At 40.2% G+C, this 27,868-nt stretch overlaps 1 protein-coding gene across 1 annotated transcript in view; it reads left to right on the top strand.

Moving 5' to 3' along the window:
- Nucleotides 1-27,868, top strand: part of PRTG (protogenin) — a 158,368-nt gene that overhangs the window by 75,615 nt on the left and 54,885 nt on the right. The window contains exons 6-11 of the mRNA XM_051822352.2: nucleotides 117-275; nucleotides 1,126-1,285; nucleotides 3,008-3,255; nucleotides 5,309-5,473; nucleotides 11,008-11,313; nucleotides 12,319-12,507. Of these exons, the coding sequence (XP_051678312.2) occupies nucleotides 117-275; nucleotides 1,126-1,285; nucleotides 3,008-3,255; nucleotides 5,309-5,473; nucleotides 11,008-11,313; nucleotides 12,319-12,507 (1,227 nt within the window). The remainder of the gene's footprint in view (nucleotides 1-116; nucleotides 276-1,125; nucleotides 1,286-3,007; nucleotides 3,256-5,308; nucleotides 5,474-11,007; nucleotides 11,314-12,318; nucleotides 12,508-27,868) is intronic.

Below are 27,868 nucleotides of genomic sequence, written 5' to 3'. Positions count from 1 at the left end.
GATTTAATATGGACAGATTGGTACTTTTCATGATGAATTACCTGAAGGGTGGTCTTTTGACATAATTTTAGGTTATAAGTCCCATTGCTTTAACTGAAGTGTTCTCTTTGAAATAGATCACAAATCCATTGATGTCTTTAATACACGGGTACTTGGAAATGGTAACCTCATGATATCTGATGCCAAGCTGCAGCATGCTGGAGTCTATGTTTGTCGGGCCACAACCCCCGGCACCCGCAACTTTACCATTGCTATGGCAACTTTAACTGTATTAGGTATGTTTTCTTTCATTCTACAGTCAGGAGAAATTATGTTTTAATGTTTGTCACTTTTTGGGGAAAGAAATAATTTTATTGTTTATGATGACACATAATGGGATACATCATTTGCTGGAGACTCCCCAGCTTCTGAAACCTGGGATCACATGGGACACACCAGCTTCTCATCAGAACCATTAACCACTTGTTCACTGATCCTGCAGCCCCCTCAAATACCTGAGCATGTTGAAACCTCATCCTGGTAGGGGTGTGGCTGGTGCTACAGATCACAATAGGCTGGTACAGCATCCTCCTGAGCCAGTGTATCTACTGAGACATAAACTTTGGCTGAATTATCCAAATAATGTTGACCTCATTCATAGTTTGCTTTTGCTTCTTAGCTTTGTGGCATTGATATGAAGGTTAACAGGAAGTTTTATAATCCAACAAGGAATTTTAGGAGAAAATTAAATCCCTATGTTAAAATAACACTACAGAATCATTCTGAAATCACCATGCATGTATTGCATGCATACCATTCTGCTCCTTTTAATTCAAGCTCCCCTTTTAACTTCTCCTTGCCCACCCACAAATCCATATGCGCATTCACCATTCCAAAATTTTATTCATTTGTTACCTCTATCCATTGAGTAGGGTTGTGGGAACACATTTTTTAATATGTTTATATAGATGGTCTCAATAGAGAAAACACAGAGGAAGTGGACACTAACTGATGCAAAAATCACATGGATAGATACATAGCAATGTGAACAAGAGGCATATTCAGGAAAAGAACTTGCTTCATTTGCTGTACTCTTGATGTCCTGTTGGGACCACAGAAATTTGTTTCTTTTTTCTTCAAAAATAGCTCCTCCTTCATTTGTTGAATGGCCAGAAAGTTTAACAAGGCCTCGGGCCGGCACGGCTCGATTTGTGTGTCAGGCAGAAGGAATTCCCTCACCCAAAATGTCATGGTTGAAGAATGGAAGGAAGATTCACTCAAATGGTAGAATTAAAATGTATAACAGGTAGGCTATATCACTTTGCTACTATAATATTTATATAAAATGGTTATAATATCAAATACTTACTTGGTAGTTAAAGCTGAATTAAACTAAAATACAGACGGTCCATCTGTATTTTATATGTGGATCATGGAACTGGTAAATTAGAATGATATGAACGTTGGATGGTTCCCCAGACCCAGGAGCCAATTTTGATAAGCCACTAGCTAATATACCACAATAAAGTAAAAAAAAAAAAAAGAAGAATTTTTTTTAAAAATTCTCCACAGCTCAAACGTGATGATCTTTAAGAACTAACTTGTATTAATATAAATATGAATTCATTTAACATTCTTATTTGAAGAAACCTTAAAAATTTTGGTTAACTTGAATTTTGTGTATATATATTGTAATATTGCATAAGTTGGGTACTACTATAGAGTAATATGCTTTCTTAAAGCCAAATTTTTAAAAAAGATTTATTTATTTATTTATTTATTTTTGGAAGTCAGAGTTACAGAGAAAGAGATCTTCTATCTGCTGGTTCACTCCTAAATAACTGCAATGGCCAGTGCTGGGCCAGGCTGAAGCCAGGAGTCAGGAGCTTCTTCTGAGTCTCCCACGCGGGTGACAGGGATCTGGGTACTTAGGCTGTCCTCAGCTGTTTTTCCTAGGCCATCTGAATAGAGCTAGATCAGCCGGGATAGGAACCAGTGCCCATATGAGATTCCAGCTTTACAGGTTTAACCCGTTATGCCACAATGCAGTCCCTAAAAGCCAAATTTTAAAAAATAGATTAAGATGTCACCAAAAGCAGACAGGTTTTGGAGATCACAGATACTTAAATAGACTCGGAAAATAATTAAAAGTAATTATACGTAATTAGTATAGAATATTTTTCATTTGAGTTGATTGCAGTTTTTTTTTTTTTTTTTAAGATTTATTTATTTGAGAGGCATCCCATATGGACGTTGGGTTCTAGTTCCGGTTGCTCCTCTTCCAGTCCAGCTTTCTGCTGTGGCCTGGGAAGGCAGTGGAGGATGGCTTGGTCCCCTGCATCAGCATAGGAGACCAGGAAGAGGCACCTGGCTCCTGGCTTCGGATCTGTGTAGCTCTGGCCGTAGCAGCCATCTGGGGGGTAAACCAACGGAAGGAAGACCTTTCTCTCTGTCTCTCTCTCTCTCTCACTGTCTAACTCGATGTCTCAAATAAAAAGAAAATAAAAAAGATTTATTTATTTGAGAGGCAGAGTTACAGATGGAGAGACAGAGAGAAAGGTCTTCATCTGCTGGTTCATTCCCCAGATTGCCGCAATGATCATAGCTGGGCCAATCTGAAGCCAGGAGCCAGGAGCTTTTTCTGGGTCTCCTGCATGGGTGCAGAGCCCAAACATTTGGGCCATCTACCTCTGCTTTCTCAGGCCATAGCAAAGAGCTGGATCAGAAGCAGAGCAGCCGGGACTCGAACCGGCATCCCAAATGCCCCATAGGCAGAGGCTTAACCTACTACACCACAGCGCCGGCCCCTACACAGAGGTGTGTGTGTGTGTGTGTGTGTGTGTTTTGTTTTGTTTTGTTTGTTTGTTTGTTTGTTTTTTTGACAGGCAGAGTGGACAGTGAGACAGAGAGAAAGGTTTAGTTATTTTTGTCACCAAATTTCTGAGCACATTTAGCAGTAGTTGAAAGTGACTTTTGTGTTATTTTTGTAATTTTTCCTAGACATAAATGCTTTTTTTTCTTTCCTCAGTAAACTGGTAATTAACCAAATAATTCCTGAAGATGATGCAATTTATCAGTGCATGGCTGAGAATAGCCAAGGATCTGTTTTATCTAAAGCCAGACTGACTGTAGTAATGTCAGAAGACAGACCCAGTGCCCCCTATAACGTGCATGCTGAAACTATGTCCAGTTCAGCCATCCTTTTAGCTTGGGAGAGGCCACTTTATAATTCAGACAAAGTCATCGCTTATTCTGTGCACTACATGAAAGCAGAAGGTAAGCAGTGTGAACAGTGTTTATTTTTAAGTGCCATTTGCTGTCAGAGATTTATTTTCAGTATAAGTGGTGTTTTACATAACCCGCAAAATGTTTTTGAAATTCTGTGGCATTTATCTCTTTAGTAAAATAATCTATCACCTGTGAATCTGTTTTTTTTTTCCTAAATTTCCTATCTTTGTTTACTTTGTATATGTAAATATAGTTGGAATTTTTGTTAGAAACAAGTACCAGCTAATGCAGAGTATCTCCATCTGTAAAAAATTACCAAGTACTTAGGAATCTTACACAGCTAATGTATAAATTCCTTACATGAGATTTAATATACCAATATGTTACATAAGAATGGTGGTATTACTGTTTATTATAGTAATATGGTAATCTGTTGACACCAAGGTGTTATTTTTAAGGAAGAAAATAAATATGAACTTCATCATGTATTTGATTTTGTATAATCTGAATGTTTTCTGAAATCACGAAGAACTCTCTGAAAATTGAACAAGATATTCTTTATTGATATCTCACTTGTGTAAAAGTAGAAATCAAATATGTGTTAAAATTTTTATCCAGAATTATTGGTTCCATTATGATTTTTATACTTACATTTTACTTTTAGCAAAAGTCTCACAGGAAAAAGAAAAGCCATTTATAAATGCTAGAGATTTCTCTATTGACTTTTCATAGAAACCAATAGATTCTAGTTTTAAACCACTATCAGCTTAACTTTTATGCAATATTCAGTAAACATGAAAAACAAATTCAAATTCCCTAAGATTGGTGATTTATTTAAATTGTCTGTAGGAACAGGTGGTTTGTTTTTGCTGTTGCTGTTAGTTTTTTTTTGTTTTGCACTTTGAAGTAGTGTTTTGAAAAGGAGTATTTTGAATGTGAATCAGGGGTCATGGTAGCAAGAAGAATGAAAGTCTGATAACTGAGCATGTTGGAGTATGTTAATTCCCTTTCAGTGATTTAGGAAGGTAAAAGGAATGCTGGTTTTGGTGGAGACCCTCTTGTTCGCTTTTATGATTGTTTCATTAGAGCCTCCACATGCGGCTCAGTGGGCTATTCAGGGACAGAACAAGGCTTTTTAATTCGAACTCAAGGAGCTTGTTTGGTGGGTCAGAAATCGTACTATGCGGCTCCTAATTAACAAGCCATTAGCCAGTCTGTTGTGAAATGCCTGTAATCTTGTCTAATTAAAATGCTATCAAGTTAATTCAGAATTGTGGGAAAACTTAATACTGGAATTTGCCTTCTGTTTTGTTTGCAACTCCAGCGTGGGGAGAAGGGACTGGGGTCCTTAGTGAGTTTTGATGTAAGTTGACGGGCATTTACTGTGAATTGTTAGCAAAGCACATTAGCTGCCAGTGCTCTTGTTCCACTTTGCAGGTTGGCTCTGTAGGAATTCAGTCCCACAAAGACAAATCCTCTTCTGTACCTTGCCATGCATATTTTATTAAGAATTGGTGAGAATTTTTTTCTGTGAGAAAAAAAAAATGAAAGCTCACTGTGGGACAAAGCACTCTGAAGCGCACTCTGTGCTCTCAGCTCACCTACTTTCAGGGTAGATAAGAGAACAGCTTACATCAGTCCAATATAATAGAATCTGTAGGGGTGAATTGAGATCTTTTGCAGGACAACTTCTGGTTTGGTTTGTTTTTATAATGAACAGAGCCATTACATTTCCTACTGTTTGCTCCATTTAGATTTAAAAGAAAAAAAAAGAGAAACCATGCACTTAAGCAAGTAGAACTTAGAGTTATGAATTACAGTACTCTGCTGTTACTACTGTACATGGTCTTCACCGTGGGTTTTGACTAGATGCTAAATGAAGCTTAGAGACAATAATTCTCCTTAGTTGGATTTATTCAGGAAAAATTCAGATGAGTGCTTTGTAGCAAGACATGGTTTACTTTTTAAAAATAAAGACCTTCTCGTACACATTTTGTAAAGGGATGGACAAGGTGACAGATTGGACCCACCAACCAACCAGTGGTCTTGCTCATTTCATTTTGAATATTCACGATTTTTAAACCTGGGTTCTTTAATCAAGGTTTAAATAATGAAGAGTATCAAGTAGTCCTCGGAAATGACACGACGCATTATATTATTGATGACTTGGAACCTGCCAGTAATTATACTTTCTACATTGTGGCTTATATGCCAATGGGAGCCAGCCAGATGTCTGATCACGTTACGCAGAATACTCTAGAGGATGGTAAGAAAACATGATTCTAGATCACTGAAGTATGAGCATTCATAGGCTTAATTAATTTCAATTTAATGTATGTGTTAATTAGAGAAATTATCTGCTTTTTGGGTTATATAGCCAGATACATGAAACAGTAGGTTGGTTTACCATTTCAAATCTAACTTGTTCTAAGTTGTTTGGCTAGTAATGTGATAAGGATAAAGAATTTTATTTCTGGAGCCCGTGATGTGGCGTAGTGGGTAAAGCCACTGTCTGCGGTGCCGGCATCCCATATGGCACCAGTTTGAGTCCCAGCTGCTCCACTTTCTATCCAGCTCCCTGCTCATGCACTTGGGAGAGCAGCAGAAGATGGCTCAAATGCTCAGACCCCTGCACCCATGTTGCAGACCTGGGGGAAGCTCCTGACCTGACTTCAGATAGGCCTAGCTTTGGCCATTCCAGCCATCTGGGGAGTGAATCAGCAGATGGAAGATCTCTCTGTCTCTGTCTCTCCCTCTCAACTTTTCCTTCCAAATAAATAAATAAAGCTTAAAGAGTTTTATTTCTGATTCATAATATAAGTTTTAATAATGACATGATTGGATTGCCTTTATGTTTCTCCAAAGTTCCTAGTTTAAAGTTTTTTATTTATTTGAAAAAGAGAGAGAGAGGGAGAGCACTCTCCCATCCATTGATTAACTCCCCAAATTCCTGTAACAGCTGGGAGTAGGCCAGGACAAAGGGAATTCAGTCTGGCTGTCCCACATGAGTGGCAGGGACCCAACTACATGAGCCATCATCTGCTGCCTCCCAGGATGCTCATTCGTAGGAAGCTGGAATCAGGAGCAGGGCTGGTACTTGGGGTGAGTGTCCCAAGTGGTGTCTTAACTACTAGGTCATTTGCTGCCCCCAACCCCAGTGTCCTAGTTCCTAGTTTAAATTGTGAACACATTACAATATTTTTTAATTAAAACTCAAACAGAATTTGAGTTTATCTATGAATAAGTAAATATATTGACTATTACATGTTGAATGTATATAATGACTGAAGATTTATGATACTGGATTGCTGAAACTAGAAGTTAATGAAATTTGGTATTTATCAGTTCATAAATTTTTTTTAGATAGCCTAGTAGCTCTTGCTTTATTATGAGGTATAAGGTGTTTCAGTGTGTTCTTGACCATGGGTTAGAAATTGAGTTATTCTTGTGAGGGTTGGCAAGATGTGTGAGATAGGAAATGCCATGTATCAGGACAGCCACAGCAACTGGCCTGCTCCTCTCACTCTTCACATTGTGTATGGAAGAAAGGGTCTCTCTCTGTGGGGGCTCCAGCAGGCCCGTGTTTGTACCCTGCACCACAGGACAGGGAATTACATCACATATGCCCAGTTATACTACTTCCAACCTCGGAAAATGCTGCACGAGGTTTCCACAACATTTATTTTTATATATATATATTTATATATATATATATATATATATATATATATATATATATATATATATAAATAAAATTCCCATTCTCTGCTTTTGCTAATTTGGTCTCAGAGATCCTCCTTATAGCTGTACAATGCCACTTACTTAGATGTTTATACAGTCAGAGTTTGACTAAATGAAAAAATGTTCACTTGTCTGGATGTTGAATTCCAAATTTTTGTTTTCATTTAAGAGCTTAGTCTTTGTTAGAGTGAGCCACAGTATATATAATATCTCTGGTTCTGTCATTTAATAGCCTCTGCTGTGCATGTCTGAGATAAAGCACAGGCTGATTTGTGTGTGTGTATGAAGCACTTTTCAAAAGTTCATGAAAATACATATTTTGAAAAAACTGTGCATGGATTTAAAAATTGACTTGTGCCAAAGTAAATTTATCTTTTAACTCCATCTTTCTATGTGCTTTTTAAAGTGTCCTCATATTCTCCCTCTACATCCTTAAAGATCATGATTTAAGCACAGCAGGCGACTTGTTAGTTTGGCATTGCAGTTAGGATCTCCTCTAAACCTTTCCTTCTCCAGAGCTTTTTCATTTGATGAAGTTCATTTTGTTTTGTAGATAGCATACAGACCTTCTGACACTGCTTTTCAAATTTCTGGACTATTTTATTTATTTGTTTGTTTACTTGAAGGACAGTTACAAAGAGAGAGAATCTTCCATCCACTGATTCACCCCTCAAATGGCTGCAATGGCTGGGGCTGGGCCAGGCTGAAGCAAGGAGCCAGGAGCTTCTTCTGGGTCTCCCATGTGGATACAGTGACCCAAGGACTTGGACCATCCTCCACTGCTTTCCCAGGCCATAGCAGAGAGCTGGATTAGAAGTGGAGCAGCCGGGACTTGAACCAGTGCCCATATGGGATGCTGGCACTGTAGATGGAGGCTTAACCAACTGCGTCATGGCACCAGCACCTGCACCATTTTCTTAGTCCACCACCTCAAACTGAAATGTTTGTTTCTGGATACAGAGCCACATCTGTGCCACAAACAGCAAGACACTTAAGAGAGCTCACTGTGTGTCCCTTCTAAAATCCTCGTTTCTGTCATCTCACTTAATTCCTCCATAACTCTGCAATACGAGAACTGTTATTATGTAAGAGCCACGAGCGTCTAGAGGATAGGAGTGTGGGCTCTGTAGTCTGTCTCGGGCTCTTTCGATTACTAGTTGTGTGACCTTGGGAAAGTGATTTTACCTCTCTATACCTCGCTTTCCTTGGCTATAAAGTGGAAATGATAATGGGATGTCAGTCATTGAATTTCTTTGAGAATTAATGCATCCATACACAGAAAGGACTCAGAAGTGCTTAACAAATTAACCTTTAATTTTCCGCATTCTTTTTGATTCATTCAGTAAATACTTACTGAGTGCTTGCTGTGTATTATTCAACACTTAGTAGTGAACAAAACGTATGAAGAAGTGTCCCTTACCTCATACAGCTTACTTGCTAGTGGGAGCAGCAATAAATAGGGTAAACAGTAATTATATACTATGATAGCGATAGGTGTCACTTCTCCTTTTTTTTTTTTATCTTTTATTTAATGAATATAAATTTCCAAAGTACGACTCATGGGTTACAATGGCTTTCCCCCCCATACCGTCCCTCCCACCCACAACCCTCCCCTTTCCCACTCCCTCTCCCCTTCCATTCACATCAAGATTCATTTTCGATTATCTTAATATACAGAAGATTAGCTTAGTATACCTTAAGTAAGGATTTCAACAGTTTGTTCCCACACAGAAACATAAAGTGAAAAATAATAGATGATTTTTTTTTAAATGATGATGAAATCAGATCAGACCTATTGTCATGTTTAATCCCAGTGAGAGTCAAGTTGGGAATTGATAATTTCTTTTTTTTTTTTTTTTTTTTTTTTTTACAGAAGATCAGTTTAGTGTACATTAAGTAAAGATTTCAATCGTTTGCACCCCCATAGAAACACAAAGTGAAATATATTGTTTGAGTACTCGTTATAGCATTAAGCCTCAGTGTACAGCACATTAAGGACAGAGATCCTACATGAGGAGTAAGTGCACAGTGACTCCTGTTGTTGACTTTACAAATGGTGTCACTTCTCCTTAAGAAGTAGAAGGGGCCAGTGCTGTGGCGCAGCAAGTTAAGATGCTGTCTGCAGTGCTGGCATCCCTGCTCCACTTCCCATCCAGTCCCTGCTAATGTGCCTGGGAAGGCAGTGGAGAATAGCCCAAGTCCTTGGGCCACTGCACCCCTGTGGGAGACCAGGATGAAGCTCCAGGCTCCTGTCTTTGGCCTGGCCCAGCCTTTGTCTTTGCAGCCATTTGGGAAATGAACCAGAGGCTGGAGGATCTCTCTGTCTTCTCTTTCTCTCTCTCTCTAACTCTGCCTTTCAAATAAATAAATAAATCTTCAAACAAAAAAAGGAGGAAAAATACAAGATTCAGGGAAGGAGAACGTGAAGTGTTGGGAGGATTTGAGACTTTAAACAGAGTCAGCACCAGAGGAGGGCTCACTGAATAGGTGACATTTGAATGAAGAACTGAAAGAAATGAAAGTGAGGGAGCTGACTCTGCAGATGACTGGGGCAAGTGTGTTCTAGGCAGAGCTCGTGGAGGGCAAAAGCATGGCTGGAGCAGGGGGGACAACAGGAAAGCCATAGAAGATGAAGCAAATAATAATGAGAGCCTGCCTTACAGACAGGGCTTTCTATGAAGTCCTAATGAAGACTCGAGCTGTTACTTTTGAGTGAAATTTGAACTATTTTGAGTAGAAGAGTGATCTGACTTGCATTTGAACAAGCCAGTGTTTTAAGAAAATAGGTATGGGACCAGTGCTATGGCATAGGTATGGCCCCACTTGCAGTGCTGGCATCCCATATGGGCACCGGTTTGAGTCCCAGCTGCTGTACTTCCGATTCAGCTCTCTGCTATGGCCTGGAAAAGCAGTAAAGGATGGCCCAAGTCCTTGGGCCCATGTACCTGCGTGGCAGACCCAGAAGAGACTCCTGGCTCCTAGCTTCAGATTGGCACAGCTCCGGCTGTTGTGACCAATTGGGGAGTGAACCAGCAGATGGAAGACCTCTCTCTCTCTCTCTCCCCCTCCCTCTCCCTCTCCCTCTCTCTCTCCACCTCTGCCTCTGTCTCTCCTTCTCTCTTTGTATAACTCTTTCAAATAAATAAATAAATCTTAAAAAAAAATAGATAAAAGCAAGTAAACCTGTTAGGCTGTTGGAATAACACATGCTAAAGTCAGTGGTGGCATGAATCAAGGGAGTAGCAGAAGATTTGTAGCACCACAGCATTGAATGTAGAGTGTGGTGTATAGGAGTCCAGGCTGACACCCAGGTTTTGGGCTTGAGCAGTTGAACAAATGATTGTCATTAACTGAGTGGGGAAAGACTGTAGCAGAAGGTATTATCATCACTGTATGTATACAGAAACCTAGACAGAGAAAAGTTAATTGGCCAAGATCACACAGAGTAGTAAGTAGTAGAAAAAGAATTAAAACACAGAGAGACTAACTCTAGACCAAAGTCTTCACATTTAATGTTAGTTTGCCTTCAGCTGTTCTTGACTTGTCCTGGAATATTAGTTTTATATAAATTACTGGAGGAAAAACTTTCTTCATGTTAAATGTCATATGTGAGAATGTAAAATTCATACTGATTTTTAAGGTGCAACTCTTAGACTTCAAATAATTGTCTCCCAGATTATAACACTGCAGTCCTAGGCTTGTTCCTTCTTGTATAGTTCACTCCCTTTTGCTTTAAGGGAAGGGTACTATGGAAGTACTTGAAAAGTAGTCTGTATTTGGTTTAAGTATTCTCACAGTCACCTCTAAAAATTACAAAACAATCACAATAATAATTAAAAACCTTACTTTTTTGTGCTCCATACACTTGGTCCTCCCTTGTTATTTGTTCTTTTTTTGTTTGTTTGTTCTCTGCTTCTCTGAAAAGCTTTGCCAGAACTCAAAGTGTCTCTTCTTTATTATGTTAAATGTTGCTATAAAGAGAATTTAGTATGTACTGGTATGCTAAGTGGCAGTCCAGTTTTAAGTATTTATTGGCAACCTGTTTTCCTGTATGACTAGTTCCTCTGAGACCTCCTGAAATCAGTTTGACAAGTCGAAGTCCCACCGACATTCTCATCTCCTGGCTGCCGATCCCAGCCAAATACCGACGTGGCCAAGTGGTGTTGTATCGTCTGTCCTTCCGCCTAAGTACTGAGAACTCCGTCCAAGTTCTGGAGCTCCCAGGGACCACACATGAGCACCTTTTGGAAGGCCTGAAGCCTGATAGTGTCTACCTGGTCCGAATCACTGCAGCCACCAGAGTGGGGCTGGGAGAGTCATCAGTGTGGACTTCACACAGGACACCCAAAGCTACCAGTGTGAGAGGTAAATTTCCAAAGACTATTGAAGAAGAAGAACAGTATTTTTACCTTTGGATCAGATTTTTCTTCTCTAAGTTATGTTTGTTTTATGAATAAAAATATTCCACAAATCATGCACTTATCTGGAAAACAAAAGTTAAACTTCTTACTTAGTCATACCTTTGTGTATAGAGTTTGTTAGTGCATAAATCTTTTGTTTGCACTACTAGTTTACTTAGCAAATCCTCTTAAGGACAGATTAGCCAGAATCAACCTAAATTACCAAAGTTAATATGCAAGCTAGTAGAGACTTAATGTTATTGCCACATATTTTTTAAATCATCAGTTCAATCTATACCATAAGACTGGGGAATTGTAAATTTTGTTTATTTTTATTTCATTTGAATGGCAGAGAGAATGAAAGAGAAGGAGAGAGAGAGAGAAATTGATCTCCCAAATGCCTGCAACAGCCAAGCTAGGCCAGGCCCAAGACAGGAGTCTGGAACTCATGTGGGTCTCCCAAATAGGTGGCAGGGAGCCAGGTACTTGAGGTATCATCTGCTGTCTACCAGAATGCACATTAGTAGGAAGCTGGGTTAGAAGCAGAGGAGCTGGGCTGCTTCCCAGGCTCTGATATGGGATGCAGGCTTCCCAAGCAGTGACCTAAGTGCTGAACCAGGCAGCTGCCCTAGACTGGGAAATCCTGGACCCTTCTCTTTTTACTAATATGGAATATATTATCACTTTTTATTGTTGTTATAAAATGATCTCTTATTATAGAGGGAGTAAAAGTAGTTTTTCTTCTTTGGAAAAAATTTACAAATATATGCTAAGTTTTTTTCAGTATCTATGTCTTAGTCTTTTTTTAGGTAGCATTTTATGTTCTTACCTCCACCTCAAAGTTAAGCTAAAGTATAATTTATTGTAATTATTTTCATTAACGGTTGGCTTGAGAGATCTGCGGTATTTTGTGTCTCCCTTGGGATTGAGGGTTGTTTGTATACATATGTTTTCTGATGAATCTTTCTAGCTCCCAAGTCTCCAGAGTTACATTTGGAGCCTCTGAACTGCACCACCATTTCTGTGAAGTGGCAACGAGATGCCAAGGACACAGCAGCCGTTCAGGGCTACAAGCTCTACTACAGAGAAGAGGGGCAGCAGGAGAACGGGCCCATTTTCTTGGCCACCGGGGACCTGCTCTACACGCTCAGTGGCTTAGGTGAGTGGGGCTCTGCTGGGATTTTCCTTTTTTCTCCCTCTCTAACCAGCTGGGGGAAAAGTTACTGGATACAAGGCTGGGGAACTGACTTACATTAGTAAGAGAAGAATTGGTTTTTACTACATCACTACAAATATCCTACTGTTTTCACCAATGACCATTGGCGAGTTAAACTAATGGCTAGCCCTCTATCTTTCCCCTAGCTCTGGGAATCCATTTCTCTTTCTAGAGTTCACTTGTGGTAGTGTAAGGTCCTGATTAATTATCATATGTGAGGTAGAAGTAGAGTGGTCACATAGTACTCGGTAATTAAGTTTAACTTAGAATTTGCCTCAGAGTGGTATATATGTGTGTTACTTTATGCATGTAAATGATACACATATTTATGTACAAAATAATACCATTACATGTGACCCATGTAGCTTTAAATATTCACTTTCTGTAGTTCTACCCCCAGAAACACTGGAAAAATACATGTGTTTGGATTCATTAGTATTATGAAAGATGCTGTTTTCTCTATTATTTCTATCTTTGCAGGGTAAAAGGAAGTTCATGATGTAAATACATTTAGTATAAAATAAAGACTTTTAGAGGTGGTGATTAATATCCCCCATATGTGCTTCTTTTTTTTTTTTTTTTTTTTTTTTTTTTTTTACAGGCAGAGTGGACAGTGAGAGAGAGAGACAGAGAGAAAGGTCTTCCTTTTGCCGTTGGTTCACCCTCCAATGGCCGCCACGGCCGGCACACTGCGCCTATCCGAAGGCAGGAGCCAGGAGCCAGGTGCTTCTCCTGGTCTCCCATGGGGTGCAGGGCCCAAGCACTTGGGCCATCCTCCACTGCACTCCTGGGCCACAGCAGAGAGCTGGCCTGGAAGAGGGGCAACCAGGACAGAATCCAGCGCCCCCGACCGGTACTAGAACCTGGTGTGCGGGCACCGCAAGGCGGAGGATTAGCCTATTGAGCCGCGGCACCGGCCCAGATGTGCTTCTGACTCTACCTTCTTAATAATGTACATGCTGGGAGGCAGTGGTGATGGCTCCTGTAGTTGGGTTCCTGCCACTCATTTCGGGGACCTTGGTTGAGGTCTTGGCTCATGCCCAGCCTCAGCCATTGCAGGCATCTGGGGAGGGAACCAACAGATAAAAGCGCTCATTCTCTCCGTCTCTCTCTTTGTGTCTTTGCCTCTCAAATAAATTAATTTAAAATTTGTAAAGTATGTCTAAAATGAATATATGAGTATAAAAAGATGTGACAATGTATAAAATATACATTCGGGGGCAGGTGCTGTGGTGCAGCAGGTTAAACTGCTCTCTGCAGTGCTGGTGCCCTATATGGGTGCTGGTCCAGGTCCCTGCTGATGCACTGGGAAGCAGTTGAAGTTGGCCCAAGTAATTGAGCCCGTGCACCCACGTGAGAGCTCTGAATGAAGCTCCTGGCTCCTGGCCTCAGCCTGGCCCAGTGCCAGCCATTGCAGCCATTTGGGGAGTGAACCAGCAGGTGGAATATCTAACTCCCCACCCCCCAAACCCTCGTGTCTCTCCTTCTCTTGCTGTAATATAAGTAATATAAGTTAATGAATCTTTAAAAAAATACACACTTAACTATTTGTTGCTTATGAGTGGCATTTTATCCTTAAGTGCAAAAAAATCACTTTAATTATGGTTTCGAACCAAATGCCTGCTGAACTGAGAGAACACCTGCATGTATTAGAATTTTACATAAAGCACTCTGGCTTCTCTCACAGACTGTCCTTTGCAAGTGAGGGAAGGGTACTTCAGGCTGCTTCTCTGGGTCTCTCCTGGCCTCATGCTAGCATAGGCTGGGAGCCCAGAGTCTCTTGAGTAGGACGCAGTGGTGGGAATCTGTTTTCAGATGCAAGAATATAGAACACCATTCTGCCGTTCTTTGCTGTAGCTTTCCAGATGGTGTTTTACTCATAATTTTGTTACACCAGTTCTTAATTTGATCTGCATTCAGTTAAATAAGTTTTACTTTAGATCTCTGTCAGACAGTTTTATAAACAGCAAGGACAAGTTGCATGTGTTCAGACTAACCTTCCTCAAACTATTGTTTCTGAAATGACATTAGCCCAACCAACTGTCAACAGTGTCATTTGTTCCCCTTCTTGGTGCATGCTCCTTTTCCATGTACATGTTATTTATCCAAGAAAATATTACTCAGCACAGATTGAGTACCCAAAATGCTTAGAACAAAAAATGTTTAGATTTTGGAGGTTTTGGGATTTTGAAACATCTGTGTAGACTTTACTGGTTGAATATTCTGAATCTGAAATTCCCAAACTGGAAATGTTCCCATTATGAAACTTAAAAAAGATGATTAGATAGAAAGGTCCAGCTACTACTTCACTCCCTGCAACAAACAGTTGGGGCCAGGTTAAAGCCAGTAGCCAAGAACTCAGTAGGTTTCCCACATGGGTTGCCGGGAGCCTGTTAGTTTAGCCATCACTGTCTCCCGGGGTATACATTAAAGGGAGCTGGAGTCAGGAACAGGTGTATGTTGAAGCCAGGTGCTCTGATCTGGGACACACGCATCCTGACCAGACCCTAGCCTCTAGTCCAAATGCCCACCTTGCAGATCTGGAACGTTTTGAGTGTTATGTTGGCACCCAAGGAGTTTTGGATTTTTGATTTTTTGGGTTGAAGGTGTCCCATCTGTATCAAGTAACAAATAGGATTTAGGATAATTGTTGATGAAGAATCATAGATCAAACTCAGTACTTCAGTTTTCTTCACTGTTAAGGAAATATAAAAAAAAAGGATGCAATTTGAAGATTTATTTTATTCATTTGAAAGAGTTACAGAGAGAAGTAGAGACAGAGAGAGAGGTCTTCCATCCACTGGGCCAGTCTCCAGATGGCCATAATGGCTGGAGCTGTGCCAGTCCTAACCAGGAGCCAGGAACTTCTTCCAGATCTCCCAGTGGGGGCAGAGGCCCAAGGATTTGGGCCATCCTTCACTGCTATTCCAGGCCACAACAGAGAGCTCGATTGGAAGTGGAGCAGCTGGGACTCAAACCGGCGCCCATATGGGATGCCGGCGCTTCAGACCAGGGCGTTAACCTACTGCGCCACAGCGCAAGCCCCTGATATACAGCTTTCCAATGATAAGTTTTTATTTTCTGTTATGTTTTAAAAATAAAGCTTATGTATTTTTGCCTTTTTCTTAAAAGGTTAAAAATCCATTTTGTGTGCTATTTGAGGTAACTGTTTAAAATCACTTTTTTAATGCATAAACTGGAAAATACTATGTTGCAGTCAGTATACCATGATTATTAAAACAGCTCCATGTTTCCTGGCTGAAATTAGACTGAGTGGTTGAACTAATTGAAGTTCAAGATATGGGAGGCCTCTGTTTCAGACACAGGAGCTTTCTTGTTGGCCAGCAGGTTCCACTCCCCTGGAGCTGCAGAGACACTGCCTACGTGGGCTGCTAGCAGGGATGCAGTTGTGTGGATGGTACAGCTGTTGACTAGATCATCCTGAAGGCGCTTTTTGATCTTGAGACCCCCTGTGGTCTAGTGTTCCTTTTCTGGAAAGTCAGTGTTGGGGACCTCATCGAGCTTACAGCTGGCGAATACGTTTAACTCAGAAAGCAGGCGCGTGTTAACAGCTCCCATGCCTTTCCTTCTTACTTCTGGATATTGGGAGGGCAATGCGTTCTGTTAACTGGACAACTGACCATCTGGGACCATTTTCCATGAGAGCATCTGGCGGCCGCTGCCTGTTTAACAGAGAGTGATGTGTCTAAAGGGCAGCAGGTTAAGGGAATCCTATCTGTGTCTTGCATGGTGAATACTTGCTTTTACTGAGCTTAGCACATTAAAGATGCTCTAACTACAAAGAAATTTACTAAGTGGGCTTGGCAATGAGATTTAGGTGCCTCTGTTTGCTGATTTACTGTCAATTTGAGTTACAAACTGATGTCTTCAAATTTCATTTTCATACTAAACCCCTTTCTGATGCCCTTACATATCCTCTTGTTTCCTACTTTTGGTAATTAAGTTTTCAATTTAAAAAGTATGATGCTGAGAACACATTCTACTTGGAAATACGCACAGTCCTTTGTTTCTGAAATAAAAAGACGCATGAATTTAGATACTTCTGTTCGTTTGACTAGCGTTTTTGAGTATTTTCTAAGTAAGGCATTGTGGTACTACAAAACAGATGTAGCCTTTGCTCAAGAAAGACTAAGCCAGAAGGTATTAAATTCACTATTTTTCCAGTTTTCCCCAAATTTCTAACTCAATGTGATTTACTTAGTAGTGAAAGTTATTTTATAATATTTTACTGTAAAATCTCAAAACTTAGTTTCCTGAGATGGGGAATGTTTTGTAAAGCGTCTTTAAAAATCTTGTGTCTTTCATACTTGTAGTATCATAAAATATTGGTGGAGCAGTGCAGTGGGAATATTTTGATGTTGATAGCTTGAATTTAATGAATTTAGAATAGAGTTTGATTTTAATTAGAAGTGCTTTACTTTTGGGAGGCTAGAAGAGCATTGGGCCTGTGATGTAACACGTTTGTGATGTAACACGTTTGTGTGATTTGTTCTACGTTGTGGTATGAGGTTTGCATCAAGATTTTGCATCTTTGCAGCAGCTATTTTCAGTTAGATTTTCTTTTCCTTGCAGTTCTTGGTGTTTAGCATGGTTATAAGTGGAATTTTAAAATGTTTTATTTATCTCAATAAATTGAAGCAAAATTAATAATACACTTGTGTTCACTGATAATAGACGTTTTCTTCTGTTTATTTTGGAAATAGGCTTTGAATTCTGGATTTAGAGTTTCTAATTGTAAAGGAACTGTTTTCATAAACTGACTTTCAGAAGAAATTGTTCTAAAGTGTTGAGTCATTTTATATACTAGAGTGAAAGGGGGAGATTACTTAGATGGCACTGTGTTAATTTAACGTTTAGGATACTATTACCAGCTCATCTTCAGCTTGTATTCTGCAATGCATTTGAGCTATTTTACTTAATTTCAAAGCAAGCATGATTAGTAAACATGTCATTTAGTAGCCCTTATAAAGATCCAAATATTTAAAATCATAAGTAATGTCCATGAATCACTTGCAAACTTCTAGAACTCATGGATGGACTTATTTATTTAGAAATCCGAAGTTGTAACTCCCACTTACTTCTGGGAGTAGGAGTGAGGAGAAGCTGTCCCTGGTTAATCATGTAGTTTTAGGTTCCCTTAGCCAGTATGTACAGAAGCGTGCTAGAATTAAGTCAGATTTCTGGGCGTTGTTACTATAATAGAATAAGGTTTCATTGTGTTTACCTGCATAAAGAAAGAAAGTCAAGAACTACCAGTAGTGAGCGAAGCTGACACAGCTGGAGGGAGTCCTAACCTTTCCCCGAGTCCAGCAGGAGGAGGTTCCATGGCACACAGAAAGCAGTTTTGTCAGGGAGCTTGTTGTGAACTTCATCATAGTAGTGACTTTGTTTTCGAAGAGAATTAAAATCCAAATTGTTAAACATGGAAGTCACGTTTTAAGACAAGCCAGAGGCTTTCCAGAGACTGAATTCCTCCTCCCTCTCACACAGGGAAGCCTTAAATAATACTCAGAAAATATTTGCAAGCATCCTGCAGATGAAAATGCTTATAATGTAGTTTTTTTACTACTTTCTGCCTGCATGCCTTAAGATGGATTCCAAGATACACTATATTTTATAACAACATCCTCCTAATCATTAATAGTCTCAAGGATATTTTTCTCTTTTTAAATATTTTATAAAGAATTATTCTATTTATTTGAAAGATAGAGTTACAGAGAGAGAGAGGTCTTCCATTCCACTGGTTCACTCCCCAAATGACCACAATGGCCAGAGCTGAGCTGATCTGGAGCCAGGAGCTTCTTCCAGGTCTCCTAGGTGGGTGCAGGGGCCCATGGACTTGGGCCATCTTCTACTGCCTTCTCAGGCCATAGCAGAGAGCTGAATTGGAAGAGGAGCAGCTGGGACTCAAACCAGCGCCCAAATGGGATGCCAGCACTGCAGGCCGGGACTTTAACCCACTGGGCCTCAGCGCCGTCCCTGAAGAACATTTTTTAATACTGACTTTGAATCTGTAAATTCATTTCAGATAATCTGGTGCTTTGCTATCAAGTACTAGCTCAAACATAGTTCTAGATAATAGGATTCATCTCAAGTAACATAAAACCAACACTTTTAAGAATCAAGAATTCTGTCCAGATTAGTTTTGATGTCCTAAAGCAACCTTGGTTTCTATGAGATTACTTTGCATTTCTTTCTTTTTTTCTTCAAATCTTTTTTTTTTTTTTTAAGATTTATTTATTTGAAAGGCAGAGTTACAGAGGGGAAGAGGAAGAGAGAGAGAGAGAGAGAGGGAGAGAGAGAGAGAGAGAGATCTTCCATCCTGGATCTTCCATCCAGTGGGTCCCCAAAGAGCTGAGCTGATCTGAAGCCATGAGCTTCCTCCAGGTCTCCAACATAGTTGCAGGGATCCAAGGACTTGGGCCACCTTCCTCTGCTTTCCCAGGCCATTGCAGAGAGCTAGATTGGAGGAGGAGCTGCCAGGACTTGAATCTGTGCCCATATGGGATGCTGGCACTGCAGGTGGTGGCTTTACCTGCTCTGTCACAGCTCCAGCCCTCCATATTTATTTCTTAACAAACCTGTTTTTAGGATCTGTGTAAAATTTCCATTGACATTACTGCTTTTATTTGCCACAAGCTAGATCTTTGGGAACACATCTCAATTTTTTGTCTCTCTGCTTAGTTGCCACTTTTTGTAGAAATAGTTCCCCTGAACTTTATCTGATTGTACCCTTTCTTTCAAAGAGTCACAAAATAAGTCAATTTGACTGAGGTCAGCAGGCTTCTTAAAAAGCAATTTTTGGAAACCACCTGCAATATAGGCCAGAAAACTTAAGTGTGAGTATCAGTTAAAACAAAGAGAATATTTAAAAAGTGTGGAATTTGGGGCCGGCGCTATGGTTAAAGCCCTGGCCTGAAGCGCCAGCATCCTGTATGGCCGCCGGTTCTAGTCCTGGCTGCTCCTCTTCTGATCCAGCTCTCTGCTATGGCCTGGGAAAACATTAGAAGATGGCCCAAGTCCTTGGGTCCGTGCACCCACGTGGAGACCTGGAGGAAGCTCCTGGCTCCTGACTCCGGCGCAGCTTCGGCTGTTGTGGCAATCTGGGGAGTGAACCAGCACTCTCTCTGTCTCTACCTCTCTCTGTAACTCTGTCTTTCAAATAAATAAAATAAATCTTAAAAAGAAAGTATGGTATTTTACTTTCTTATCTTTATTAAAGTTTTATTTATTTGTTTTTATTTGTATGAAAGGCAGAAAGAGACCGATAGAGAGAGATTGTCCATTTACTGGTTCACTCCCTGAATGCCCACAACAGCCAGGGCTAGGCTAGGCCAAAGCCAGAAGCCAGAAACTCCATGTAGGTCTCCCACATGAGTGGCAGGGACCCACCTAATTGAGCCATTCTATGCTGCCACCTAGGCTTTACATTAGCAAGAAACTGCATCAGAAGCACAGATGGGATTTGAACCTAGAGGCTCTGATAAGGGATACAGGTGTCCCAAGTAGCATCTTAACTAATATGCCAACTGCCTGCCCTGATTTTTTATCTTATAAATTATTCTTTCTTCTGTTGTGTTTAATCTGCTATGAAGCTAAAATATGTTGAAACAAACACAGACTTTAGGAAATACTCTATTTTTTCTTAATTTACCAGTGGAACAAAATTTTTAAAATATTTCATTCCTTGCAGTATATGAAAATGCCAAGTATAATTGATAGTTGGATTTTAGAACTTAATACTTGAAAAACTTAGAGACCAGTACTTAAGAGGAATTGAAAAATTTTATCCTAAGAGAAATCCTTTTGTTATTAGAAAGTATTTACAGTAGACAGTAAAAAATTTTTTTTTGTTAACTGTAGTTACCTCTATTTAAAGACCAAATGTTGGCAGGTTAAGGAAACTGTAAGGGCTGTACAAAAGTTACAAAGCATCATCTGATTATTTTTCCTTAAATTCTTTGACTTCAATGAAAGGTCAGTTGCCATTTAAAAATATTTCTGGTGTTCTCTGGACAAAGTTAGAGGGATATCTCCTCTTTCTGTTTGGATAAATGTTAACCACTTTTTAAGTCTCAACTCTTCTTGGAATCCTTTTGTTCCTTGAAATGGTGTGTCATTTCTCAAAGCGTACATCATTAATTGTGCTCTGTTATAGGATTACATCACACAGACAAGAAAGAAATACCAAGTTTTATGTCTGCTTCCTTGATTTAACATCAGATTCCACAACTAAATAACAAATCTTAACTGTTTGCCTGACCTTCTAAATAGGGGTGATGTTAGCTATTTTAGAATGTTTGGAGGGTTAATTGAAATAATGTACATAAAAACACAGTGCCTGACAAATCTCACTGTAAATTCTCAACAAATGTTCGCTGTTGTTAAAATTATTGTCCCAGGGACTGGCGTTTTGTGTAGCAGTTAAGTTTCTGCTTGGAACGCCTGCTCCCATATTAGAGTACTGGCTTTACATTTACTAGAGTGCCTGCATTTGCACACCTTGGCAGGCAGCAGATGATGTCTCCACTAGGTGGGTTCTTGCCACCCACGTGGGAGGCCTGGATTGAGTTCCCCAGCTCCTTGCTTCAGCCTGACCCTTCTCTGGCTGTTGCATGCATTTGGGGAATGAAACAGTGGATGGAAGGTCTGTCTCTTGACTTTGTCTCTGTTTTTCTGGCTTTCAAATAAAAATGAAATAGATAAATAAAAATTTAAAGAATTATAACCTAAAGTTTCTCTCCCTTGCCAGTCAGTATTTTTAAAATTGTGTTAAAGTCTTTTTTTCCCAGAGCTGGCACTGTGGCTTAGTGTGTTAAGCCTCCTTCTGCAGTGCCAGCATCCCATATGGGCACCGTTTAGAGCCCAGGCTGCTCCACTTCCTATCCAGCGCCCTGTTAATGTACCTGGGAAAGCAGCAGAGGATGGCCCAAGTGCTTGGGTCCCTGCATCCACATGGAAGACCAGGAGGAAGTTCCTGGTTCCTGACTTCCACCTGGCTAAGCCGTAGCTGTTTTGGCCACTGGGGAGTGAACCAGTGAGTGGAAGATCAGAATTTTCTTAAAACACAAATTCTAATTCACTATCTCTGAATGCAGCTGGAAATACTTGCATTTTTGCCCACTTTGAGAAATAACGATCTACGCAAGAGGTAGATCAGCTTTTTCTGTGATTGACCAGATAATAAGTATTTTAGGCTTTGTGGAAACTATGGACTGAATGTTCATGTCTTTTCAAAGTTCATGTACTGAGATCATAGGCTAAAGCCCTAACCTGCCAGTGTGACTGTATTTGAGGTCCTATGGATGGGGTTCTTAATTTGATAAGGCTGCTTCCCTTTTTTTATTTTTTTAAAAAGATTTTATTTAGTTGTTTGAAAGGCAGAATTACACAAACAAAGGGCGAGACTGAGAGAGATCCCTTCTACCTGCTGGTTCATTCCACAAATGGCTGTGATGGCCAAGGCTGGGTCAGACTAAAGCCGGGAGCCTGGAGCTCCATCTGGGCCTCCCGTGTGGGTGGTAGGAGCTCGAGCACTTGAGCCATCTTCTGCTGCATTCCCAGGTGCATTAACAGGGAGCTGGATTTGAGGCATGACAGCCAAGATTCAAACTGTTGCTCATACGCGATGCTGGTATCCCAAGCCAAGCCTCAACCCACGGCACTACACCGCCAGCCTTGAATGGTTCCCTTATAAACAAAGGAAGAAAAGCACTCCATCAATCATGTGAGGACACAGCAAAACAGTGACTGTAGGCCAGCAGAGTCCTCACCAGAAACTGAATCCTGCCAGACCTTGGTCCTGGACTTCTAGCCTCTAGAACTATAGGAAGGAAAATCCTGTTGTTTAAGCCTCTCTGTGTCATTCTGTCATGGCAGACTGCACAGACCGATCCAGTGGGCCGTGCAGTCTATCACAATGACCAACTCCGCTATCGTGACAGGGAAGCTGTCTTAGAAATACACAATGTAGGAGTATGGTTCTGTTCCAGTAAAATATTATGGACACTGAAATGTGAATTTCATTTAATTTTGACATATTTCCAAAGTAGCTTTTTTTTTTAAATGTATTTGAAAGGTAGAGTTACAGAGAAAGAGAGGGAGTGACAGAGAGAGAGAGAGAGAGAGAGAGAGAGAGAGAGAAATATCTGCCATCCACTTGATTCACTCTCCAAATGGCCACAATGACCAGGGTTGGGCCAGGCTGAAGCCAGGAGCCAGGACCTTCATCTGTGTCTCCCACGGGAATGCAGGGGCCCAAGCACTTGTCCTCTTCTGCATTCCCTGGTACACTAACAGGGAGCTCGAAGGAGGTGGAGCAGCCAGATGCCTATGGGATGCCTATGGGATGCTGGAGTTGCAGGTGGCAGTTTAATCCACCACACCACGCCATCCACAGTAGTAGCCTTTGAAATTTTTTTCTGTAGAGAAAACTTTTCTATATAGAAGAGATTTTTATCTAACAGGGTCTGTATTAAAGGCACCAGGCCATATGACTATAGTTTGGCCATTCCAAGTATTGAATCAATGTAGTTCTTGTTTCCCAAAATGCAGTTCCAGGATCAGCAGCTTAACCTGGAAGTTTCCTGAGCCGACTGTAAGGCTCCCTCCACTAGCAACTGTTTTAAAATGTGAGGGACAGAATCAGCCCTTAAGGCATTCGGATCCGGCTAAAAAGCCCATGAGAGTATTTCAGGCAGGGAAAGCCAAGACACCCTGACCAAAAAAAAAAAAAAAAAAAAACATGAATGAAAGATCTCTGTGAGTGAGATCCCAGCGGAAAGTATGGGCCATCAAAGAAGGAGGTACCTTTTTCTGAAGGGAGGAGAGAACTTCCATTTTGACTATGGCCTTGTCTAAATAAGACTGGAGTTGGCAAACTCAAGAGGCTTCCATAGCCTTGGCAACTCATGACAAGAGCCTCAGGTGATTACTGACATCATAAATAAGAGTGTCAATTGTTAAATCAACAACAGGAGTCACTGTGCACTTACTCCCCATGTAGGATCTCTGTCCTTAATGTGTTGTACTTTAGAGAATTAATAGTATAACTAGTACTCAAACAGTACTTTATACTTTGTGTTTCTGTGTGGGTGCAAACTGTTGAAATCTTTACTTAATATATACTAAACTGATCTTCTGTATATAAAGATAATTGAAAATGAATCTTGATGTGAATGGGGTGGGAGAGGGAGTGGGAGATAGGAGGGCTGCAGGTGGGAGGGAAGTTATGGCGGGGGGAGAAAGCTGCTATAATCCAAAAGTTGTACTTTGGAAATTTATATTTATTAAAAAAAAAGTTAAAAAAAAATTTAACAGTGAAGAATAGGAAATCTTTTCAAGTGAAGCAAATGCTAGGTTCTGATTATGTAAAGACATTGCAAACATTGTACTTTTGAACATAAAGGAGGATGTAGTTAAGCTTATATTCAGAAGACAGCTCATAGCTCTATCAGTTTGCAAAATCCAAAATAGCACTTTTCAGTAGATCTACAAGTACTGTTCTCAATGCATATGTACAAAGGAGCCAAAAACATCCTTCACCTTTCTGTATCAAGGTGATTAGAAAAAGCTAAAAGAATAAAAAGAGACATTTTACTTTTAAAAAAAGTGTTTAGTTAAAAAAAAGTTTCTTTCTTCTGTAGTTCTGGGAGATATGTGATTTCAAATTTGAAACTTTCTTTTAGAAACTTTATGGAAATATTCAAATAAGTTTTATTGGAGCATAATTTCACAGATGTAAAATGCACTCATTGATAAGTTTTGATATAAGTACACATCATGAAGTAATGACTATTCTAAGTGATCTTTGTTAACCACCCACAGATTCTCTCTCTGCCCCTTGGGAACCCCCACTGCCCAAGTATATGTGACGGAATTACTGATCTGTTTCCTGTCAAGATAGATTATTTTGCATTTTTCCACAGCGCTATTAAATAGGAAACATGCAATGTAAAAAAAATAAAATAAAATGTGAGGGAAAAGTATTTGGACCTTTGGTAATGTGTTCCACGTTACCCTTCCCTTTATTTGAGTCTACTCTCTAGAGGCATACAATCACGAATAATGGCATATTCTGTCCCTGAAGGTGTCTGATTACTCTTGATGTGGTACACTCCATTTTAGCCACCTGTGATATTGCCAGATTAATTAGATTTTGAGGGTTGTTTTATTTCTTAATTTATTTGAGAAGCTGAGAGACACAGGGACAGAAAGATAAGAGAGTTCTCTCACCAAGTATCTGCAACAGCCCAACTGACTAAAACCAGGAGCTAGGAGCTCAATCCAGGCCTCCCATGTGGGTGAGAGAAATCAATTAATTCTACCATCATTGATGTCTCCCAGAGTCTGTTTTAGCAGGAAGCTGGAATCAGGGCCAGGCGTTGAACCCAGGTACTCTGATATATTTGTTTATCTTAACCAGCATCTTCACTTCTTGACTAAATACCCACCCATTGCATTTTGAAAGGAATAAGAAAAGAAAGGAAATACAGCCATGAATTTCAGAAATCTATAACAAAAACTGTTCTTTGAAACCACATGGCAAAGCCAGGAGAGAATATTTTTTAGCCCTCTCAGCTGCTGTCATTGAGCTTTATGATGATGGGCTTACTGCACAACACTATTGTTTTCAAAACCCTCCTTGGGGTTGTATGTATGCGGTGAGTATAGTGCTCAGTGGAACTCTGTAGGTCAGAAATAAAAAGCCTCCTACACTTGCTTGATTGTTCTGTGCTAGACGGTTTATTAAACAGAGCTCATTGGGCTTGCAAATCAGAAGATGAGTTAAATTTAGGAATTTCTAATAATGGGCTAAAATTACCACTGTGAATTACTTGCAAAATTGAAACTATTGCAACAACATGCAGCTTTGACTTTTGTGATTCTTTACCTAACTCCTCGTGAAGACATAGCCTAGGAGACAGTGCTGATTAGAAAAACAAAATTTGGGGGCCAATGCTGTGGTACAGCTGGTTAAAGTCCCGGCCTACAGCATCAGCATCCAAAATGGGCACCAATTTGAGTCCGGGATGCTTCACTTCCCATCCAGCTCTATACTAATATGCCTAGGAAAGCAGTGGAGGATGGCCAAAGTCCTTGGGCCCCTGCACTCATATAGAAGACCTAGAAGTAGCTCCTGGCTCCTGGCTTCGAATCTACCCAGCCCCAGTCATTGTGGCTATGTGGGGAACAAACCAGTGGACGTAAGACCTCTCTGTGGCTCTACCTCTTTCTGTAATTCTGTATTTCAAATAAATAAAATAAGAAAGTCCCTGTACCTTTGGGACAGAGGGATAGAGGCACTGTTTAAAGAAAAAAAGCAAAATTTTTAATTTTAGGGTGGATGTTGTGTGTGTGTGTGTGTGTGTATAAAATATCTGTCTTAGAAATAGACATGCATATATATTTAAATATAAAAGTAGTTAGGATTGCTGTTTATACCAAGTTACTATCATGTTTGTTTCCTAGAACTATTGAAGTTTATCCATCCTGATTATAGATTTTTAACTTAAGGTTATTTTCCACTGTATTTAAAATTTAAACAGTTGTGTATGTTAATTGTCTGTACTCTATACCAGGCACTGTATTGGGCATCAGAATATGAACATAAGATGACATGTTTCCCTCTGGCATACTTCAGTTTATCATGGAGGATTTTAGGTAAAATCGATGAGATTGAGTGCTCTGGAATGACGAGAAAGGACTACTTTTCCTGCATGATGGAAACCAATTTGCAGAGAAATGTTAGTGGAGGAAAATCACTGCAGTCAGAAGGGCTTAAAAAGTACAAAGACAAAAAGACTCAAGAGGTTGTCCTATTGATTTGTCCTGTCTGAAACATGAGTTGTGTGGGTAGGAGTTGCAGAGACTCCAACCATAGAGTTGATGTTTTAGGGGCCCTGTGTATGGACCTTGATAATGACTTGATCTTTGTCCTACCATCTATACCATGTAGAGTCATCAGAAATTTTCACGTGGAAAGGCAACATCCTTGTTGCAGAAAGATCACTGGTCATGGTATTGGGATAGATTTCAGGAAGGCAGTGAGTGAGTCTGAGTCATGGAGGATGCTGCTGAAAATAAGAACTCAGTAAGAGAATTCTCATCATAATCTAAAATGATCAAAATGTAAACTAGGACAGTAGATCATTTGGGGAAAGGCAATTGTAAAGTTGCTTCAGGTTTAGGATAAGTTGTACTCGACTGATTACATGTGGACCTGGTAGGAGACCTTGGAATACAAGTTATGGCTGAGGAGTCAGTGAAAAGATGCTCAATATCATTAGCCATGAGGAAATGCAAATTTTAAAAGGTACAATGAGATATCATCACATACCTTTTATAATGACTAAAATTTGTTTGAAACCTCAAAACTACCAATATCAAGTGCTGATACAGAACGTCTGAAACATGTATGCATCATTATAAAATGCAAAGTGAGGGGCTGGTGTCGTGATGCACTAGGTTAATCCTCTGCCTGTGCACCGGCATCCTATATGGGCACTGGGTTCTAGTCCCGGTTGCTCCTCTTCCCGTCCAGCTCTCTGCTGTGGCTTGGGAAGGCAGTGGAGGATGGCCCAAGTGCTTGGGCCCCTGCACCCGCATGGGAGACTGGGAGGAGGCACCTGGCTCCTGGCTTCGGATTGGTGTAGCTCCGGCCGTTGCGGCCATTTGGGGAGTGAACCACCGGATGGAAGACCGTTCTCTCTTTCTCTCTCACTGTCTGTAACTACCTGTTAAATAAAAAAAAAAATGCAAAATGATATAGCCACACTAGAAAAAAGGTTTAGTGCTTTCATATAGTAAAGTATACCACTACTGTATGATTCTGCAATCTCATTCTAAGCATTTACCCTAGAAAAAGAAAAACTCAAATTCACACAAAAGCCTACATACATATATATGGCTGTAGTCACAATTACCAAGAATTAACAAAAACCTAAATTTCACAGTGGGTGACTGGATGAACAAAGTACAGCACATCAAACAACCGCAGTGCTCCTTAGTAATAGAAAGCAGTGTACTGTATTGCTACTTGCAGGAGTTCATAGATGAATCCCAGTAGCCTTGTGCTGAGTGAAAGAAGCCATTCCCAAAGTATTACAGAATATGACATTCTCCAGAAATTCATTTGGAAGGTAGGGCTTTGAGTTCAAATGACCAGGTGTGGAATCCCAGCTCTGTTGAGCCACTGGACCTTCATGATCCTTGGTCTCTGCTAAACCTCTAGTGTGTATTGAGGATTGAATGTGGCACCCGGCACAGTGCAATGGTCCATGGC

This window comes from Oryctolagus cuniculus, chromosome 12 (assembly GCF_964237555.1).
Source record: "Oryctolagus cuniculus chromosome 12, mOryCun1.1, whole genome shotgun sequence".
Lineage (NCBI taxonomy): Eukaryota > Metazoa > Chordata > Mammalia > Lagomorpha > Leporidae > Oryctolagus > Oryctolagus cuniculus.
Note: the sequence above shows the minus strand (reverse complement) of the source record. Positions and strands in the feature narration are given on the sequence as shown.